At 35.4% G+C, this 16,360-nt stretch overlaps 1 protein-coding gene across 3 annotated transcripts in view; it reads left to right on the top strand.

The window, feature by feature from the left end:
* Positions 1 to 16,360, top strand: part of ARL13B (ADP ribosylation factor like GTPase 13B) — a 72,111-nt gene that overhangs the window by 12,111 nt on the left and 43,640 nt on the right. For 2 of the 3 annotated variants that reach the window (XM_045540434.1, XM_045540433.1), the window contains exon 2: positions 12,247 to 12,317. The exons of the other annotated variant lie outside the window; for it this stretch is intronic. In XM_045540434.1, the coding sequence (XP_045396390.1) occupies positions 12,247 to 12,317 (71 nt within the window). The remainder of the gene's footprint in view (positions 1 to 12,246; positions 12,318 to 16,360) is intronic. 3 annotated transcript variants of the gene reach the window in all.

Here is a 16,360-nt window from a genome sequence, read left to right as displayed (position 1 = left end):
TCATAGCTCACTGCAACCTCAAACTCCTGGCTTACATGACCCTCTGCCTCCTGAGTAGCTGAGACTACAGACACATGTGCCACCTACGCCTGGCTAATTTTTCTTTTTTTGGTAGAGATGGGATCTTGCTCTTTGCTCAGGCTGGTCTCAAACTCCTAACCTCAAGCAGTCCTCCTTCCTTGGCTTCCCAAAATGCTAGGATTACAGGTGTGAACCACCATGCCCAACCAACCTTCTTTTCTTCTTCAGCATATTCTCCCTGTATGAGTCTCATATTTTATTGCCTTTTAACTACCACTTGAACATTGACTCTAGAATCCATGCATACTCATACACCACTTCCAGATTTACGTATTTAATTGCCACAGAATCCTCAGTCTCAGCACATCCAGAATTGAGCTTATATCCCCTCTCATTTACATGCCGCATGTTCCTGTTGTTTCTCCTATATTATTAGTGAATTAATTCTGCATTTCCATTACCCAAAGCAGAAGATAAGAATAATCCTGGACAACTCGTTGTTTTTTGTTCTCTCACTTTCCCAGGTTCTTTGATTTCTACTTGCTTACTACCTCTTATACTTTTTCCACTATTTCCTGCTTCTACTATTTGTTGTCTCTGTCTTAGATCACGTTTCTGTTATTTCCCAGATTTCTTTTACAGATTTTTTACTATTCTCCTCCATTAATTCTCCATACTGCTATCAGTGGACTTCTTAATGTGCCTCTGACTTTATATTGTCAATAATTCCTAATTGCCTTGGAGATAGTATCTAAACTTCTTACAAGGTACTGAGCTGGTCTAAATGGACTCTATATAAGCCATTCTTTATCTTCCTGTCTTGCAAGATTTGGGGTACCTACATTCTCCAGTCCCTCCATTCCTATATGAGATGCCTTTCTTTTCTTTTGGGTACTCCTAATTAGGCATCTGATCTGAGTTGGGAGTCTCTCCTGCAGGAAACTTTCTTTGAATTCCCAGCTACATTCTTTACCCATTACTTGTGTTTCCTTAGCACACCCGGTCTCCACTTATCCATCTATTGTAATAAAATGTTTACTCCTTTATTAGTCCCCCAGGATGTCTAGAGGACTGAAGGTGTTGCTATTAAACAACATTTAAAAGTAATGTATGTTTATTGTTATTTAAAGGTAAGATGTGTTTATTGTAGAACATTGAAAGCACAGTTAAACAAAAAGAGGAATATTTAAATTACCCACTGTCTCACTCCCAGAACCACCCCAAAATACCATTGGTATTTTGCTGTAGAAACTCTTATGTCCATGTAAATTTTTAAACAATAATGAGATAATGGAGTGCTATTTCACAGCTTTTTATTTGTTTTTTTGCTTTAATATATCATTAACATCTTTCTGTAACGTTACACATTTTTCTTCATCACTTTTAAATAGCAAAGTAGTATGTTGTATAGATATACCAAAGTGTATTTAATCATTCTCCTGTTACTAAATATTTAATATGTTTAAAATATTTCACTACTATCAGGAATGCTTTAGTGAGCATCCATATATAAATATATTTGGAAATGGAATTCTAGTTCAAATGGTATGAAAAAGTCTAAGTTGTTTGATAATGTTAAAATCATTAATTGGGGCCCATTAGGCTGAGAAAGCTCCCGCTACATGAATGAGCAAATCGAAACCCAACACAATGTGAACAGTAAAAGGAAACTTAAACTTAACCAGTCAGAAACTTCCAACTAACCATTAACTAGAGACTTTACCAATCAGAAACAGCCAACTAACCTCTAACTAGGGGCTTTCCACTTTAACCAATAAAATATTCTGTCTTGCTTCTGTGAACACCTTATAAAAGTTTTCTTCTTGAACCTTCTTGGTGGAGCACTGAACTGCTTCTGGTTTGGTGCTAAGCCATTCATGAATCAGTGAATGCCCAAAAAACTTTTTAAACCTTTAATGTGACTAAGTTTATCTTTTAGTGATATATAGACAAATTGCTCTTCAGAAAGGCTTTTAAAAAACTGCTTTCTACGCCTACCAGCAGTGTATTAAAGTGCCTTTTTCACTTAAAAAATGAAGAGTCATCATTTTTCATCTCCAGATTATAGGGGAAACTGCTGTTTTTAATTTGTTTTCTTCATTACTGGAAAGATAGGTTTTTCCTTGGATATTTGTATTTTTTTCCCCAGTATTTTCCATCAATTCCCTTTATGGTTTTTCTGTTGGCAGGTATGTTTTATTACTGGATTTTTAAAAAGAGATTTTAAGTGCTTATAGTAGTAACCGTTTCTCTGTAGTACAGTTGATCGTTGAACAACTCTGGGCTTAGAGGCGCTGACCCCCTGTGCAGTTGAAAATCCAAGTATAGGTTTTGACTCCCCCAAAACTTAACTACTAATAACCTGCTATTCACTAGAAGCCTTACCGATAACATAAACAGTCGATTAGCACATATTAAGTGGAAGTGGATCATTGTAAAGGAATTCATCCTAGTCATCTTCAAGTTGAGTAGGGTGAGGAAGAGGAGGAAGAGGAGGAAGAAGAAGATGGGTTGGTTTTGCTGTCTGGGAGGGTGCAGGGCGGGGGGGTCGGTGCAGGGGGGTGGTAGCTGCTGAGGCAGAAAAAGTGGAAGAAGTGAAAGGGGAGACAAAGGAGACAGGAAAGGCAGGCACACTAGTTGTACCTTCTATTGAAAAAAATCTACGTATATTTGAAAACATCTGCATTATAAGAGGACCTGTAGAGTTCAAACTTGTGTTGTTCAAGGGTCAGCTGTATATTGTTGCAAGTATTTTCCTTCAATTTGTTATATTTTTAAATTTTTTATGGGTTTTGAAGTATAGACATTTAAAAATTTTAAATTGAAATATATTACTCATTGTAATGTTTAGAAAGTTCCAAGATTATATTCACCTATACTTTTTTCTAGTACTTTAATTTTTAATATTTAAATTTTTAATCTATCACAATTCATTTTATGTTTAAGGAGCAGCCTTCATCCTGAGTACAGAACACAGGTCTGTCAAGTTATGATGCTCTGCAAATATCTGGAACCTGTAGCAGGTCCTCACCTTACATATTATCATCTGTGTATTTTAAACTCCTATTTTTTATACCAAGTAGCATCTAGTTGATGAAATAGTGCTTATAGGATATAATAATACGGTATGCAAGAGTTGAAAGATGATTTCCAAGATTTTTTTAGCAAGAATCAGAAGACAGGATTTTAGAAGGGGTCTTGAAGAAATTTGTGTATTCTATGCTATCCATGAACATGGTTTCGGGAGTAGCCCACCTAAGAGAAGGAGAAAATTAAGACCAATTTAAGTGAAAGAATTTTGACAACAAGAGTTATATTATAATTTAAAATAACAAAAAATATTTTTACTATTATTTAAACAAAAAGAAAAATATATTAAGTACCCATGTGTCTTCCACCCAGGTTTTACCAATATTAACCTTTAGTCATCACATTTTAATTTTTAAAAAAAATAAGTAGGTAACAAATCCTTGAAGCTTCCTGTACCCTATTCATTTCCTTCCATTCCTCTCCATTGTAACCACTATCTGGAACTAATTTCTTGCCCATCTGTATTTTTCAACATTAAAATTCAGCCTATGAAAGCTTTATTTCAAATTTATTAGCAAATTGTTGTTTATTGTGGCCAAGTCTAAAAGAAGAGACTCAGATATTACACTGAGCCCTGAGGATCAGTGCTTTCTGCATATCAGTATGGTGTCTAGTAAAGCATACTCTGACCTGATGCAGCATCTTTGCCATGAACCTTTTTCATTGCAGGGAATAGTTAGCTCCCTAATACTACCTTTCTTGGTCTAAATAAATATAACTATAAATCTAGACCATTTATAGAAATTGCTGAGATCATTCTTTTCTAATTAAGCTGTACATACAGATTAGCAAGGATTATCTAATGTGCTCTGTGCCGAACTGGAATATCTTACATTTCTTTTTATCCAGCTACTGCTTCTTGTTTATGCATAGTAAGAATTATAGAATTTTATGATAAAAAGGGACTTGGAGACATTCCTATTCTACCCCCTTATATTTTAGAGATGAAAAAATTGACACTAAAAATTTGATTTGAACAAGGCTTCAAAGCTAAGCTATGATCCCAGATTTGGTCTTCTCACTATTCATTCATGCTTAATAAATTTAGATAGTGATTTTGATATAATATTATGTGAGGTTCTACAATCTGAATTAAAATGTCAGAAAATAGTATACTTGTATAATGAAATCACACTTAATTTTTTTGGTAAATTTTTTTCATTCTGTCAATTATTTGTGGTAAGTTTTTTCATTCTCTCTCACATATGTAATAAAACAGTGTTCCCAAGTCCCTTTTCATGTATGTTTGTTACTTTTAGAATTTATATGTTTTATGTTAAAATTTAGAACTTGCTTTATGTAGTTTAAAATATTTCAAATGATAGTTTTGATGTGTCAAATTTTGCTTTTTAGTGTTTTTAGAGAAATATTTTATCTTTGACTTGCATAATATTATTGAAGTTAGAAATAGTTTTTATGTAATTATCTCATTTGAAGTATTATCTTCCTTAGTTGACAGATGAGGAAGTTTAAACTTGTGGGTGTTTAAATGATTGTGATGATATCTGTCAGAAAATATTCAGAATTTAAATGTTTTCTAAGTTCAATAGTCTGTAATATCATGCTGTATATATTTCTGATATATTAATTTGTCTATGTTACCTAAAAAGGGACCCTGAGAAAATATATCCTCATGTACTAACTTACGGGGTCTGTTATATATGCTATGTTGATGTGAACAACATCAAATATTAGCCTTGGAGAACAGAAGTCTTCACTTGGTGAGGCAAATAATTAAAATTATATAAAACAGAACTTTAAATCTCTTAAACCTTACCTTTCATTTTTTTTTACTAAGAATTATTTCAGTTATAAAATCTTTCTGACTGCTAATTATTACCTTGAAACCATGAGCATGGAAGCCTTTTTAGAAAATGTTAGCCAATTTGATATAAGAAGATACGTGATGTAATTACATTCTCAATATTGAACTGTTATTAGTGTAAAGAGTTATATAAATACGTTACAATACTTTCTTAACTTAAAGTATGTTTCAATTTTACTTAATATATCCTCAACAAATGGGGGCTCAGAAAATATATTTATGTTGTTTCCTTCAATAAAGATGCCTACTGTGTTCCCAGCACATTTGATGCTAGTCCTACAGAACTGATTAAGACAAGTTCTGGTAGAGAAGACTGTATGAAAAGTAGCATGAGATGGTCACGAAAGGCTGGGGGAATCCTGGGCATTGCAGGGCTGCTGGGAGTGGCGGAAGAAGGGGCTGCCTAATTTATTTATTTTCAGATAGTCTTGCTCTGTTGCCCCTGGTAGAGTGCCATGGCATCATCATAGCTCACTGCAACTTCAAACTCCTGGGCTCAAGCAATCCTCCTGTCTCAGCTTCCCAAGCAGCCAGGACTACAGACATGCACCACGAAGCCCAGCTGATTTTTCTATGTTTAGTAGAGATGGAGTCTCACTCTTGCTCAGGGTGGTCTCCCACCTCGGCCTCTCAGAGTGCTAGGATTATAGGCATGACCCACCATGCCTGGCCTATAGAAGGATTTTAAGCAGAAAAATGCCATGGTTAGATTTTTTTTTTTATGTTGAGACAGAGGGTCTTGCTGTATTGCTCAGGCTAGAGTGCAATAGCCTCATCATAGCTCACTGCAAATTCTAACTCTTGGGTGCAAGCAGTCCTCCTACTTCAGCCTCCGGAGTAGCTGGGACTGCAGGCACATGACACCATGCCTGGCTAGTTTTTTCTATTTTTAATAGAGACTGGGTCTCCCTCTTGGTCATGCTGGTCTCCAACTCCTGACCTCAAGTGATCTTCTCAGTTGGCCTCCCAGAGTATGAGGATTACAGGGGTGAGCCACTGTGCCCAGGCTGCCATGGTTAGATTTTTATAAACATCATGATTAGGTTTTATCAACATCGTGCAATTCATGACCTCATTTAATCTACTTATTACTAGGTCATCTACTTTCTATTAGATGCAGAAACTAAGTTGTGATTGTGGTGAGCCTAACTCTGGAGAAAAATTCCAAGCTATCTTGATGAAAATGAAACAAATTACCTGGCTACCTGATTTTTTGTGTGTATATAAATGTGAGTAAATTTTAGGATAAACAGAACAGTTCAAGTTACTCCATAAAATGATTATCTTTATTATTATTTTGTAATAATTATTATTTCAACTTCCCATGGAAACTAACTTCTTTACACTAAAACCTTGAGTAACTTGTATTGCTTTACTTGCAGGGACAGTGTGGTAATAAATGATAGAGTAAAATAGCCTTCAAATATCAAGACATGCTATATAAATTCAAAGCATTGGTTATTGCAGGGTTGAGCAAAGCTGAGAGCATTTAATTTTGAGGTAGTTACTAAAAAGATAGGACTTTTATATTAAAATTTTGCACTATTTGGTATTGTTCATCTGTTAACCTTTCTAGAAACTGTTCCCAGTGCTATCATTTCTTTGGTCTCCTCACTTCTTTCTGATCACAATTTTAAGGGTTCCTTCTTCAAAGGTTCTTCAGGTTCCATTCTCCCCTATTTTCTGGCTCTTCATTCTCCTGTGCTCTCCCTGGGGTGTTTCATCTGTTCTCATGGTTTTAACTGCCAGTAATATGACTCATAAATCTAGTCCAGGACTATTTTCTAGCTTCAGACTTCAACAGTGAGACCAGCACCCTTGTCAACATGTCCAAAACTGAACAACTCATTAATAATCTGGCCCAACCCATATCTCTGGTCTCATCCGGTTCTTGAACTTTGTGCTGTAATAATAATAGCTATGGGTTGAGCACTCATTGTGTGCCGCAGGCATTGTGCAAATTACTTGCATTGTCTTATTTAATTTTCACCACAATCCTTTGGGGTGGCCATTGTTATTCCATTTCACTGATGAAATTCTGAGAAGTTAAGTAATTTGTCCCAGGTCATATAGCTTGGAAATGGCAAATCTGGAACTTGAACCCAGGTCTCTAACATCAAGTTTATGGCTGTATATCAAAGTGCCCATAATCCCTATTTTACTTATTACTGGTACAAGCAAACTATAAATCTTACAATACCGTATAGTCCTTTCTGTCTCAGCGTTTCTAGTTCGGTATGTAATCAAAGTGATACATAGTGATAACTGATATGAGTGAAGTGGTCACTTTCAGCTTCTGAGAAGGTCATATCACTAATTATTTGATAATACAATTTGAATATCCCTTATCTAAAATGCTTGGGAACAAAGTGTTTGGATTTCATATTTTTTTGGATTTTGGAATATTTGCACATGTATAATGAGGTATTATGGGGGTGGGACCCAAGTCTAAACACAAAATTCATGTATGTTTCATATGCAAATAGCCTGAAGGTAATTTTATACAATATTTTTAATAGTTTTGTGTACGAAACAAAGTTTTGACTGCAATCTGTCACATGAGGTCAGGTAGGGAATTTTCCACTTGTGGTGTCATGTTAGTACTTAAAAAGTTTTGGATTTTGGAGCATTTCTGATTTCAAATTTTCAAACTAGGCATGCTTAACATATTCTGGTTCCTTAAGTAGAAGTATGTCAAGTTCCCTTTAGATTCAATACATAGTTGTATTGAGTTGTGATTATGTTCCTTTGTTTAAGACTGCTATACTGTGGTGTGCTTTTAATGCTGGTTTATCAACTACAGCATGGTATGGTGTCTTCTCATGCATTGTTCTCAGTCTGGAATCCCTTTATTTTCTTCCATTTTCACCTCCTTGTTTGGCAAATTTCTCACTTTAAGAACTTAGTTCAGGCATCACCTGTTTAAGAAATCTCCCTATCTCTGGGCTGGATAAAGTCCCCTTCCTCTGTATTCCTTTATCATCTTAAGTATGTAGATGAACATTTTAAACTGTCATAATATTGCAGTGTATTAATATTTATGTTTTATGTACTCTCACTAGAGGATGAACACTTTGGGACAGAAATCATGTCTGAAGTATTTTTGTGTCCATAAGGCCTAATATGCTTTTATTGAATTACCATCTGACCAATTGACTAAATGATTGATTTTATTGCTAGTGTCAACTTTTCTAGACACTGTAAACCTAAGACCACTGTATATAATTTTGTTTTCATTTTGAGGGGTTAATATGTTTGATCAATACTCATAAGACTAAAAGACATAGACAATCTTTCATCTTTCTGTTGTTACATAACACTGTAGCCAGACTGTTCCCAGCCATAAGTTATCATATTTTAAAAATCTATAATGGCACATACATTTTAACATGTGTTAAATAGATTGTACATCTTTGTCTGGGCGCGGTGGCTCACGCCTGTAATCCTAGCATTCTGGGAGGCCCAGGCGGGTGGATCAGTTGAGGTCAGGAGTTCAAGACCAGCCTGAGCAAGAGCGAGACCCCATCTCTACTAAAAATAGAAAGAAATTATCTGGCCAACTAAAAATATATATAAAAAAAATTAGTCGGGCATGGTGGCGCATGCCTGTAGTCCCAGCTACTTGGGAGGCTGAGGCAGTGGAATCGCTTAAGCCCAGGAGTTTGAGGTTGCTGTGAGCTAGGCTGACGCCACGGCACTCACTCTAGCCGGGCAACAGAGCGAGACTCTGTCTCAAAAAAAAACAAAAAGATTGTACATCTTTATTCTTTAAATATTTGCATAGAATTTTGAGTTTTAGGTGAATGTTAACCTTTTAAATCCGTTCTATTCTGAAAGTATAAATTTAATGTTTTGTTATCAGGCATTGTGGTAATTCATGCTGTGATTTTTATTTGTATTGCTAGTATTATATCTCTTCAGTAAGGTTTTAATTAAAATATTTAATTAAAGTATTTTATCAAGGATATGGTATAGTCCTAAAAATTAACTAGTTGCAAGGGTAATCAAAATGAAAATAGAAATACAGATAGACTTATTTTTTGCCAGTTTTAGCACTATTTTAGTTTTCCAACGTATAAATTTTCATCTTTGAAGGGCTTTTTTTTTTGTTTGTTTGAACCTAATAGCCTATTTTAAAAAAGGCAGGCTTTTGCTGCCCTGGCTGGAGTTCAGTGGTTCAATCATAGCTCACTGTAGCCTGGAACTCCTGAGCTTAAACTATCCTCCTGCTTCAGCCTCCCAAGTAGCTAAGAATATAGGTGTGCACCACCATACCCGGCTAATTTTTTAATTTTTTGTAGAGATGGGATCTCACTATTGCCTGGCAAGAAAGGCAGGCTCTTAACGTAAAAGCTAACATCCTTAGTAGCTTTAAGAGCAATATTTCAAAATGTATAGTAGATGTGTATTTGGAACTTTGTTTTTTAAAAACTAAGGTATTAACAAGAATGGAGAAAACGTAAGATGCCACTTATGTAATAGAGAATAAGGGGTCATTGTCCTTAAAAAGTTGTATTAGGGAATTTTTACTTTGGCCCATAGGGGATGTGAAAAGGTTTCATGATGTTTCTAGGAACTGCTGACTCAGTTGATGTTTATTGGTAGTCTGATCTTTGACTTTCAGAGTAGGCTCTGTTGCTCTCTATTCCTATGGCTACTGTTGCTGCTGCTGCTGCTTTTTCTTTATAACAGGGATCATACATTACAGTAATTACCTCTCCAATGCCTGTTTTCTTGCTGGGCTCTGAGGTTTATGACGGCTTAGAATTGTAGGTGTTTATTTGCTACTGTATAATGAGTGCTTAATATTTATAGAATAAATGATGTAAAGCAGCAGAAAACAAGGATTTTTTTTCCCTAAAAGTAGTTGTTTTGGTTCATGTTGATGCTGAAAGCACTGTAGATCTCGAATGCATTAATAAATAAAGAACAATTGATTTAGTTTTAATATTAAGAGTATTTTAGTTCAATTCATTATATATCTAGTAACTAGAATTATCTAAAATATTTATTTAAAATGCTACATTATTCATTTTTTCTGGACAATCATTGACTGTATATTGTTTAGGAAATTATTTTGTACTTTGATATTTGATACTTGTATGAATTATTTAATTTATAATTATGAATTCTTCAAACAGAATATTAAAATTATAGTCAAAATATCTCTCATATTCCTTAGGAATTAAATTCATAGTTTTTTTCAACTTACATTGGAAAAAGCAAAAATTCATATTTTTCAAAGTTGATAATGCAGGTAAAATTTCCACATGGATAGAGGTACCTTGACCTTGCATACTAACTCATCTCCATAAATTCATAATCTGCTATGGATCTCTTTGGCATTCCTACTTGCCTCACTGCTGGCTGATTGGGAATGGGGCTTAGGAGTGCTGCTTATTGTGATTTTTACATTATTGCTTGTTTTTACACTAAGTCAAGTGTAGGTATAGTTTCCATTTATTTCCCATGGTGGGTACAGGTTGGTTGAAACATTTAGAAAAGACTAAGGCTCCTGGTTAACAAAGGAAATTAATGTAGAAAGTAAATTCATTTTACTCACAGTAAAAGTCACAGTCCTCACTGTGGCCTCTAGGGCCTTACGTGATCTGGCCTCTGACATGTCTGTGAACTCCTGTTCTCCTACTCTGTCCCTTTCTTACTCAGTTTCATCACAGTGGTCTCCTTGCTGATACTTGGACCTTTCTGCATGTCCCTGCATTGCTGTCTTTGAACCAGCTGTTCTCTTGTGTCCCAGATATGAGTGACTAACTCCCTCCTTCAAGGGCTTGATTAGATTTGTCTTCTGAATGAGGCCTGCCATGATCACGCTACATAAAATGCTTCCATCTTCCCTCCTGGGCCCCTTTACTCTGCTCTATTCTTTTTTTCCATAGTATTTAATCACCTTCTAATAGACTATATTATTTATACTTGACTTGTTTATTAGTGTCTGTCTCTTACCACTAAAATGTAGTCTTAATAAGGCAGAGTTTCTTTGTTTTTGTTTTATTGTGATATTGGTATATCTCAAGTACCTAGAACTCCTCTATAGTGTGGTGTATGGAAGACGGTCAGTGATTATTTGTTTTATAAATTACCAATTTGGCTTTTGCAAGAATGAGTTCTTCCTCAGCTTGTGATTCATAACTGGACTACCTCATAGCTTCACCTCTTTCCTTTCTCTTTGTTATATGGACCCTTTGAATACATGCGGAATTTTTTTTTTTTTTTTTTAAGTTCAAATCCAAGAAAGCCAGCCCTGGAGAGTTTAAAGCACACTCTTTACTGCAATCTAAGTTGGGATGTTTGCTAATGACGACTGTACTTTGGCAGAAACCCTGACTATACCTCATAGCGGTGTGGCCTTATCCTGTGGTCTTAACATGGTGGCCGTATTAAGCTGTGGCTTTCTCTCTGTATTCCCAAGGCAGTGCTCATTCCCAAATGTGCGGTGGTAATGGACTGTCTCACCTCTTATAATACATTGTGCAAAGGTTCAGCCTGGAACAGAAATGAGCTTTAGTGGTGGTCTGAATCACCAAGTAAATAGAACCAGTATAATAGGTTTGTTTCTTTATACCTGTTCCAGGTTTAAGAAGTTCTTAGGAATTAGATGAATCTGGTTCTGACTGTGTAACTGATTTATTGTGGGACCTTTGACAAATTATATAATATATCTGGGTTTATGTTTCTTCAGTTGTAAAATTGAACTGGATTGTATTTTTTTGTCTTTATGGAGTTTAGCTATATTGTCAGAAATATTTTAAACTTTATAAGTGTAAATTTAAAACATTAGCACTTAAATTAATAATCATGTTTATTATATATGATTTATATTTGGTAAGGTGCTGCATATCTAAAAACAGTTGAGCCTAGGACCTAGCTAGAATTCTTTTCTTATCTACTTTCATAAGATAAACAGATTTGTGATAACTCCTAGAATCCAATTAACTAGAAAATTAATTGAATCTGTAGACATGATAAATAATTCAGGATTAGACTCTGTCTACTTACCTCCTTTTCACTCTTCCTTCTTTCTCTTATTTTCTTCTTTATCCGTTGGATTATTAATTGTACAATTTTACTTTATTTACTTAAAGAACAAAAGGATGACACCTTACAGGTATTTTTCATGAATTTTGCTTTTGAATCTATATTTTATTCATCATTGTACTCCCCTAGCATCTAGCAGATTGTCTTGTACTTAGTACTTTCTCCTTAAATGTTGACTGAATGTATGAATTTGCTTTTATTTTCCCCAATACTAAATTAACAAAGAGTGATTTTTAAATTTTTATTATTTTAAGAAAGGTGACACTTGTGATGGTGGGACTTGATAATGCTGGTAAAACAGCAACGGCAAAGGGAATCCAAGGAGGTAAGCTGAAAATATTCATATGCTTTCTGAACTCTATTAAGTTATTCTGAATTATCTACTTATTTGTGTTAAATTGCTTTATTACTTATTAATTGGGTATAGATAGTGTGCACTGCATTATTCTTAGTATACTTGTGACTGATACAGTGAATAGGTTCTGGTTTAATGGTACTAGCATGTTATCATGTTTCAGATTTGAATAGATGCAGAGATGCAGAGGCTCCTTGAGGTCTTTGATCAGCCAGGAGGGATTGTATATGTGCTATAGACAACAGGAAGGAAAATAAAAAAGAATGACATGCCCCTGTCTTTAAGAATATTCAATTTCTACTCATATATTCTTGGCCAGAATTTAGTCACATGGCTACACCAGATGCAAGGGAGGTGGAAATAGTCAGCCAACAAAGTTCTCTTTGCATCTCTTGATGCTTTTTTCCAATATATGTAATTTTTGTAGTTACATTAAAGATGGGGCCTCCATACCACTAAAGGGATTTATATCATATATATTACACCTCACTGGATGTATTTAGTTGGTTAGTCTTAATTTAATGTTTTGTTCTACAATATAGCAGTATCTATACTAGTGAGTTTATTGAGTAATGAAGATAAATCACCAGTTGGGCATCTTAAGGGTATGAATTGGGAAAAAAACCTAACACGTATTTGTTGGCTGATGATTACAACAATATATTATGCATATCAGATAGTCAGGGGTTCAATTATTAACACCTTGCAAAACTCACTGTTGGAGAAAACATTTTTGTCACCCCAAATTCTCTTATGTAACGTTAGATGCAAATTACATATTATTATTTATAGAGTCCTCTAAAGCCTCATTGGTAGCCCTCATGCTATCTTCTAGGTTGTATCTTCACAGAGCAGTACTCACTGTCATCATCTAAACCAGAGGTCAATTAGCTTTTTCTGTAATGAGCCAGATAATAAATATTTTAGACATTGGGGCCACACAGTCTCTTTTTGAACTACACGTCTGACATTGTAGTGTGAAAGCAGCCATAGAAAATATGAAAACAATATGTAAATGAACCTGGCCATGTTCCAATGAAAGTTTATTTATGCACATTGAAATTCAAATATTAAATCATTTAAAGATGTAAAACACATTTTTAGCTTGTGGGCCATACAAGAACAGGTGGCAAATCAGATTTGACCTGCATGACAGGTCTAATGATAATGATAATGGTAAGGTCAGGAGACCTTATCTAAACTTCTTCCCTTCGTCTGTTCCTTCGGAGCCTTACCAGGAGAGCAGGCAGCTAAGAATCTGCTAATCAGAATATATAATTTGTTGTGTGTACTTGGAACATCCTCTTTCTGTCAGGTCCTTTCTCTTCTGGGTTCCACCTCCATACATCCATCAGTTCCTTTTTCTGAGTCTAGAAAAATGCTCAAGATATCCCATCATAAACCAAAAGTCAAAGCTGCCTTCAACTTTAAGCTCTCTTCTGTTTTGTTTTTATTCTTTACCTTATATTTACTCTTCAGCCTACTCCAATGACTGACCGATTTCTTCCTTTGAATTTTTTTTAAGATTCCAGTTATATAGAATTCTGATTTTGAAGTTTTCGTAAGTTAAGACTTCTCATGCCTTTTATATTTTTGTTTATGTTGTTCCCACTTACTAGAGAGAATATCTACTTATTTTTAAAGATGTATTTTTGTCATATAGTCTTCTCTTTTATAAAGTCCTTTTTAATCTCCAGCTGCTCCCAACTATTACCACCCTGATCAATAGAATTGACCATGTCTTCTTTTTTGGCCTACTCTTACCTATACTTACTTGTATCACTACTTAATTGTATTTTGTTTGCATATTTTTCGATTTCTTCAGACTGTAAATTCTCTAAGGACAATTTTGCTCATTTTGAAGTCCCAGTTGTGGAGGCCATGCCTCTTAGGTATAGTATGCATCCTTCTTAAAACATCTCTCTGTGGCTTCTACTTTTCTACCTATTTCAGGTTCTTTTACCTCTTGACTTTGTTTTTCCCCTTTGGTATTTGCTAGTTTCTTTTGAGATATGTCTACTTCCTCTCTAACTGTATTGCCATTGCCAAAATCCAAACCCTCAATGTCTTTCATGCATAATGTCACAATAGCTTCGTAATCTAAAAGTAGCACCCCTACCAGAACTTCAGTTCTTTAAGTCAACTTCTCTTCTTCATGGCTGTCAAAGTGAATGTATTAGTTGGATATAGGTTCAACTATTTTAATGGAGACCTAAAATAATAGGGGTTCAGCAAAATAGAAGTTTGTTTCTCCCTCTCATAACAGGCTTGGTGAGAATAGTCTAGAACTGGTATGGCAGCTCCATGCTATTAGGAATTCAGTTCCTTCTCCTATTTGCTTTGCCATCCCTAGTGTCCTCCTTCACCTACATGTTCTAAGGTAATTTATTACAACATGTACATTTCAACTGGAAGGAAGAGGCGTAAAGGGTAAGGGAGGCTATCCTTTTCTCCTTTAAGAGCATGAATTAGAAGCTGCCATAACACTTTAGTTCACACACCATTGCCCAGAAACAATGGTGTTCTGGACCCAGATACCACTGCCTCATATTGGCTCATATCAACTAGCAAGAGCCAATGATGCATATCTCTTAGTAATTCTATGTCCAGGTACCTCACATTGCTAGTTTGAAGTTGGCCATGATGGAAGTATTTATACCATGGAAATTGACAGACATTACATATCAGGATTCCCCCTACCCCCTAAGTCAGTTATTCAATATTTAACAACACACCACTAGCTAGAACCTCCTCTCATGGCCACCCCTAGTTGCCATAGAGGCTGGGGACTGTAGTCTAACCTAAACAGTCGTGTGCCTAGCTTAAAAAATCTAGGATTCTCTAACTGTCCAATAGGGAACTATTGATATTTTGGGTGTGAAAATTCTATTTTGTGTGGATTGGTCCCTAGCATTGTTGGATATTACCATGTCTTCATTATATTATACTTATTTGCTTATATATATTTCACCAATAGACTGAGAGCTCTGTAAGATCAGAAGATGGATCTTCTTAATCTTTGTATTTCTAAAACCTTGCACAGTACTTAGCATACAACAGATGCCCCAAATATTTATTGATTATGTATTTGCACTTTATCTTGGACTTTCTAGAGATTACGTCTTACCACATATAACTTACTGAAATTCTCTTTTTTTTTTTTTTTTGAGACAAGATCTCACTCTGTTGTCTGGGCTAGATTTTAATGGTATCATCATAGCTCCCTGTAACCTCAAACTCCTGGACTCAAGCAATCCTGTTGCCTTAGCCTCGCTAGTAGCTGGGACTACAGGCATATGCCACCATACCCAGCTAATTTTTCTATTTTTTATACAGCCGGCAGTCTCACTCTGTTGCTTAGGCTGGTCTGGAACTCCTGGGCTCAAGTAATCCTCCCACTTTAGCTTCCTAAAGTGCTGGGATTAGAGGTGTGAGCCACCATACTCAGCCTTTTACTAAAATTCTCAGGATTAGGGACCATGTATCTTTGTGCCCTTGGTTCTTGCATGATGCCTCATCTATATAATAGGCCCTCAATAAATGATTAGAAGGATGGATGGATTAATACATGGAAGGTCGAAAGAAAGGATGGATGTCTGGACAGCTGCTTCAGCTATCTTAGCAGTTTGTTGTAGTATTGGACTCTACTAGAGAATGATCATAAAAACGATTAGGGGGAAGTTGTACTTGAACATTTAGTCATAAGTCTTGAAACACAAATTCTATGTAGGAACCAGAGGAAAGAATAGAGAGTATTTTATATATCAAAAGAAACAGGATTTTGAAGTCCTGAAGACCTTCATTAGAGTGCTGGCTCTGCCTACCATTTTTGAGAAAAATTCCTTAATCTGAATTTGTGACCTAATAATATTGCTATAATTTTATCTGTGCTTACATGTCTCCCTGTGCCTACAATACTGTTCTCCTATGTCTGTTATATTTATGTGGCTTTTAAGACTTCACTCACAATTCACTTCTAATCTGAAGCCTTTCTAGACCATAACTCACCTTTC

The sequence above is a fragment of the Lemur catta genome, chromosome 1 (assembly GCF_020740605.2).
Source record: "Lemur catta isolate mLemCat1 chromosome 1, mLemCat1.pri, whole genome shotgun sequence".
Classification (NCBI taxonomy): Eukaryota; Metazoa; Chordata; class Mammalia; order Primates; family Lemuridae; genus Lemur; species Lemur catta.
This window is presented reverse-complemented; position numbering and strand designations above follow the sequence as displayed.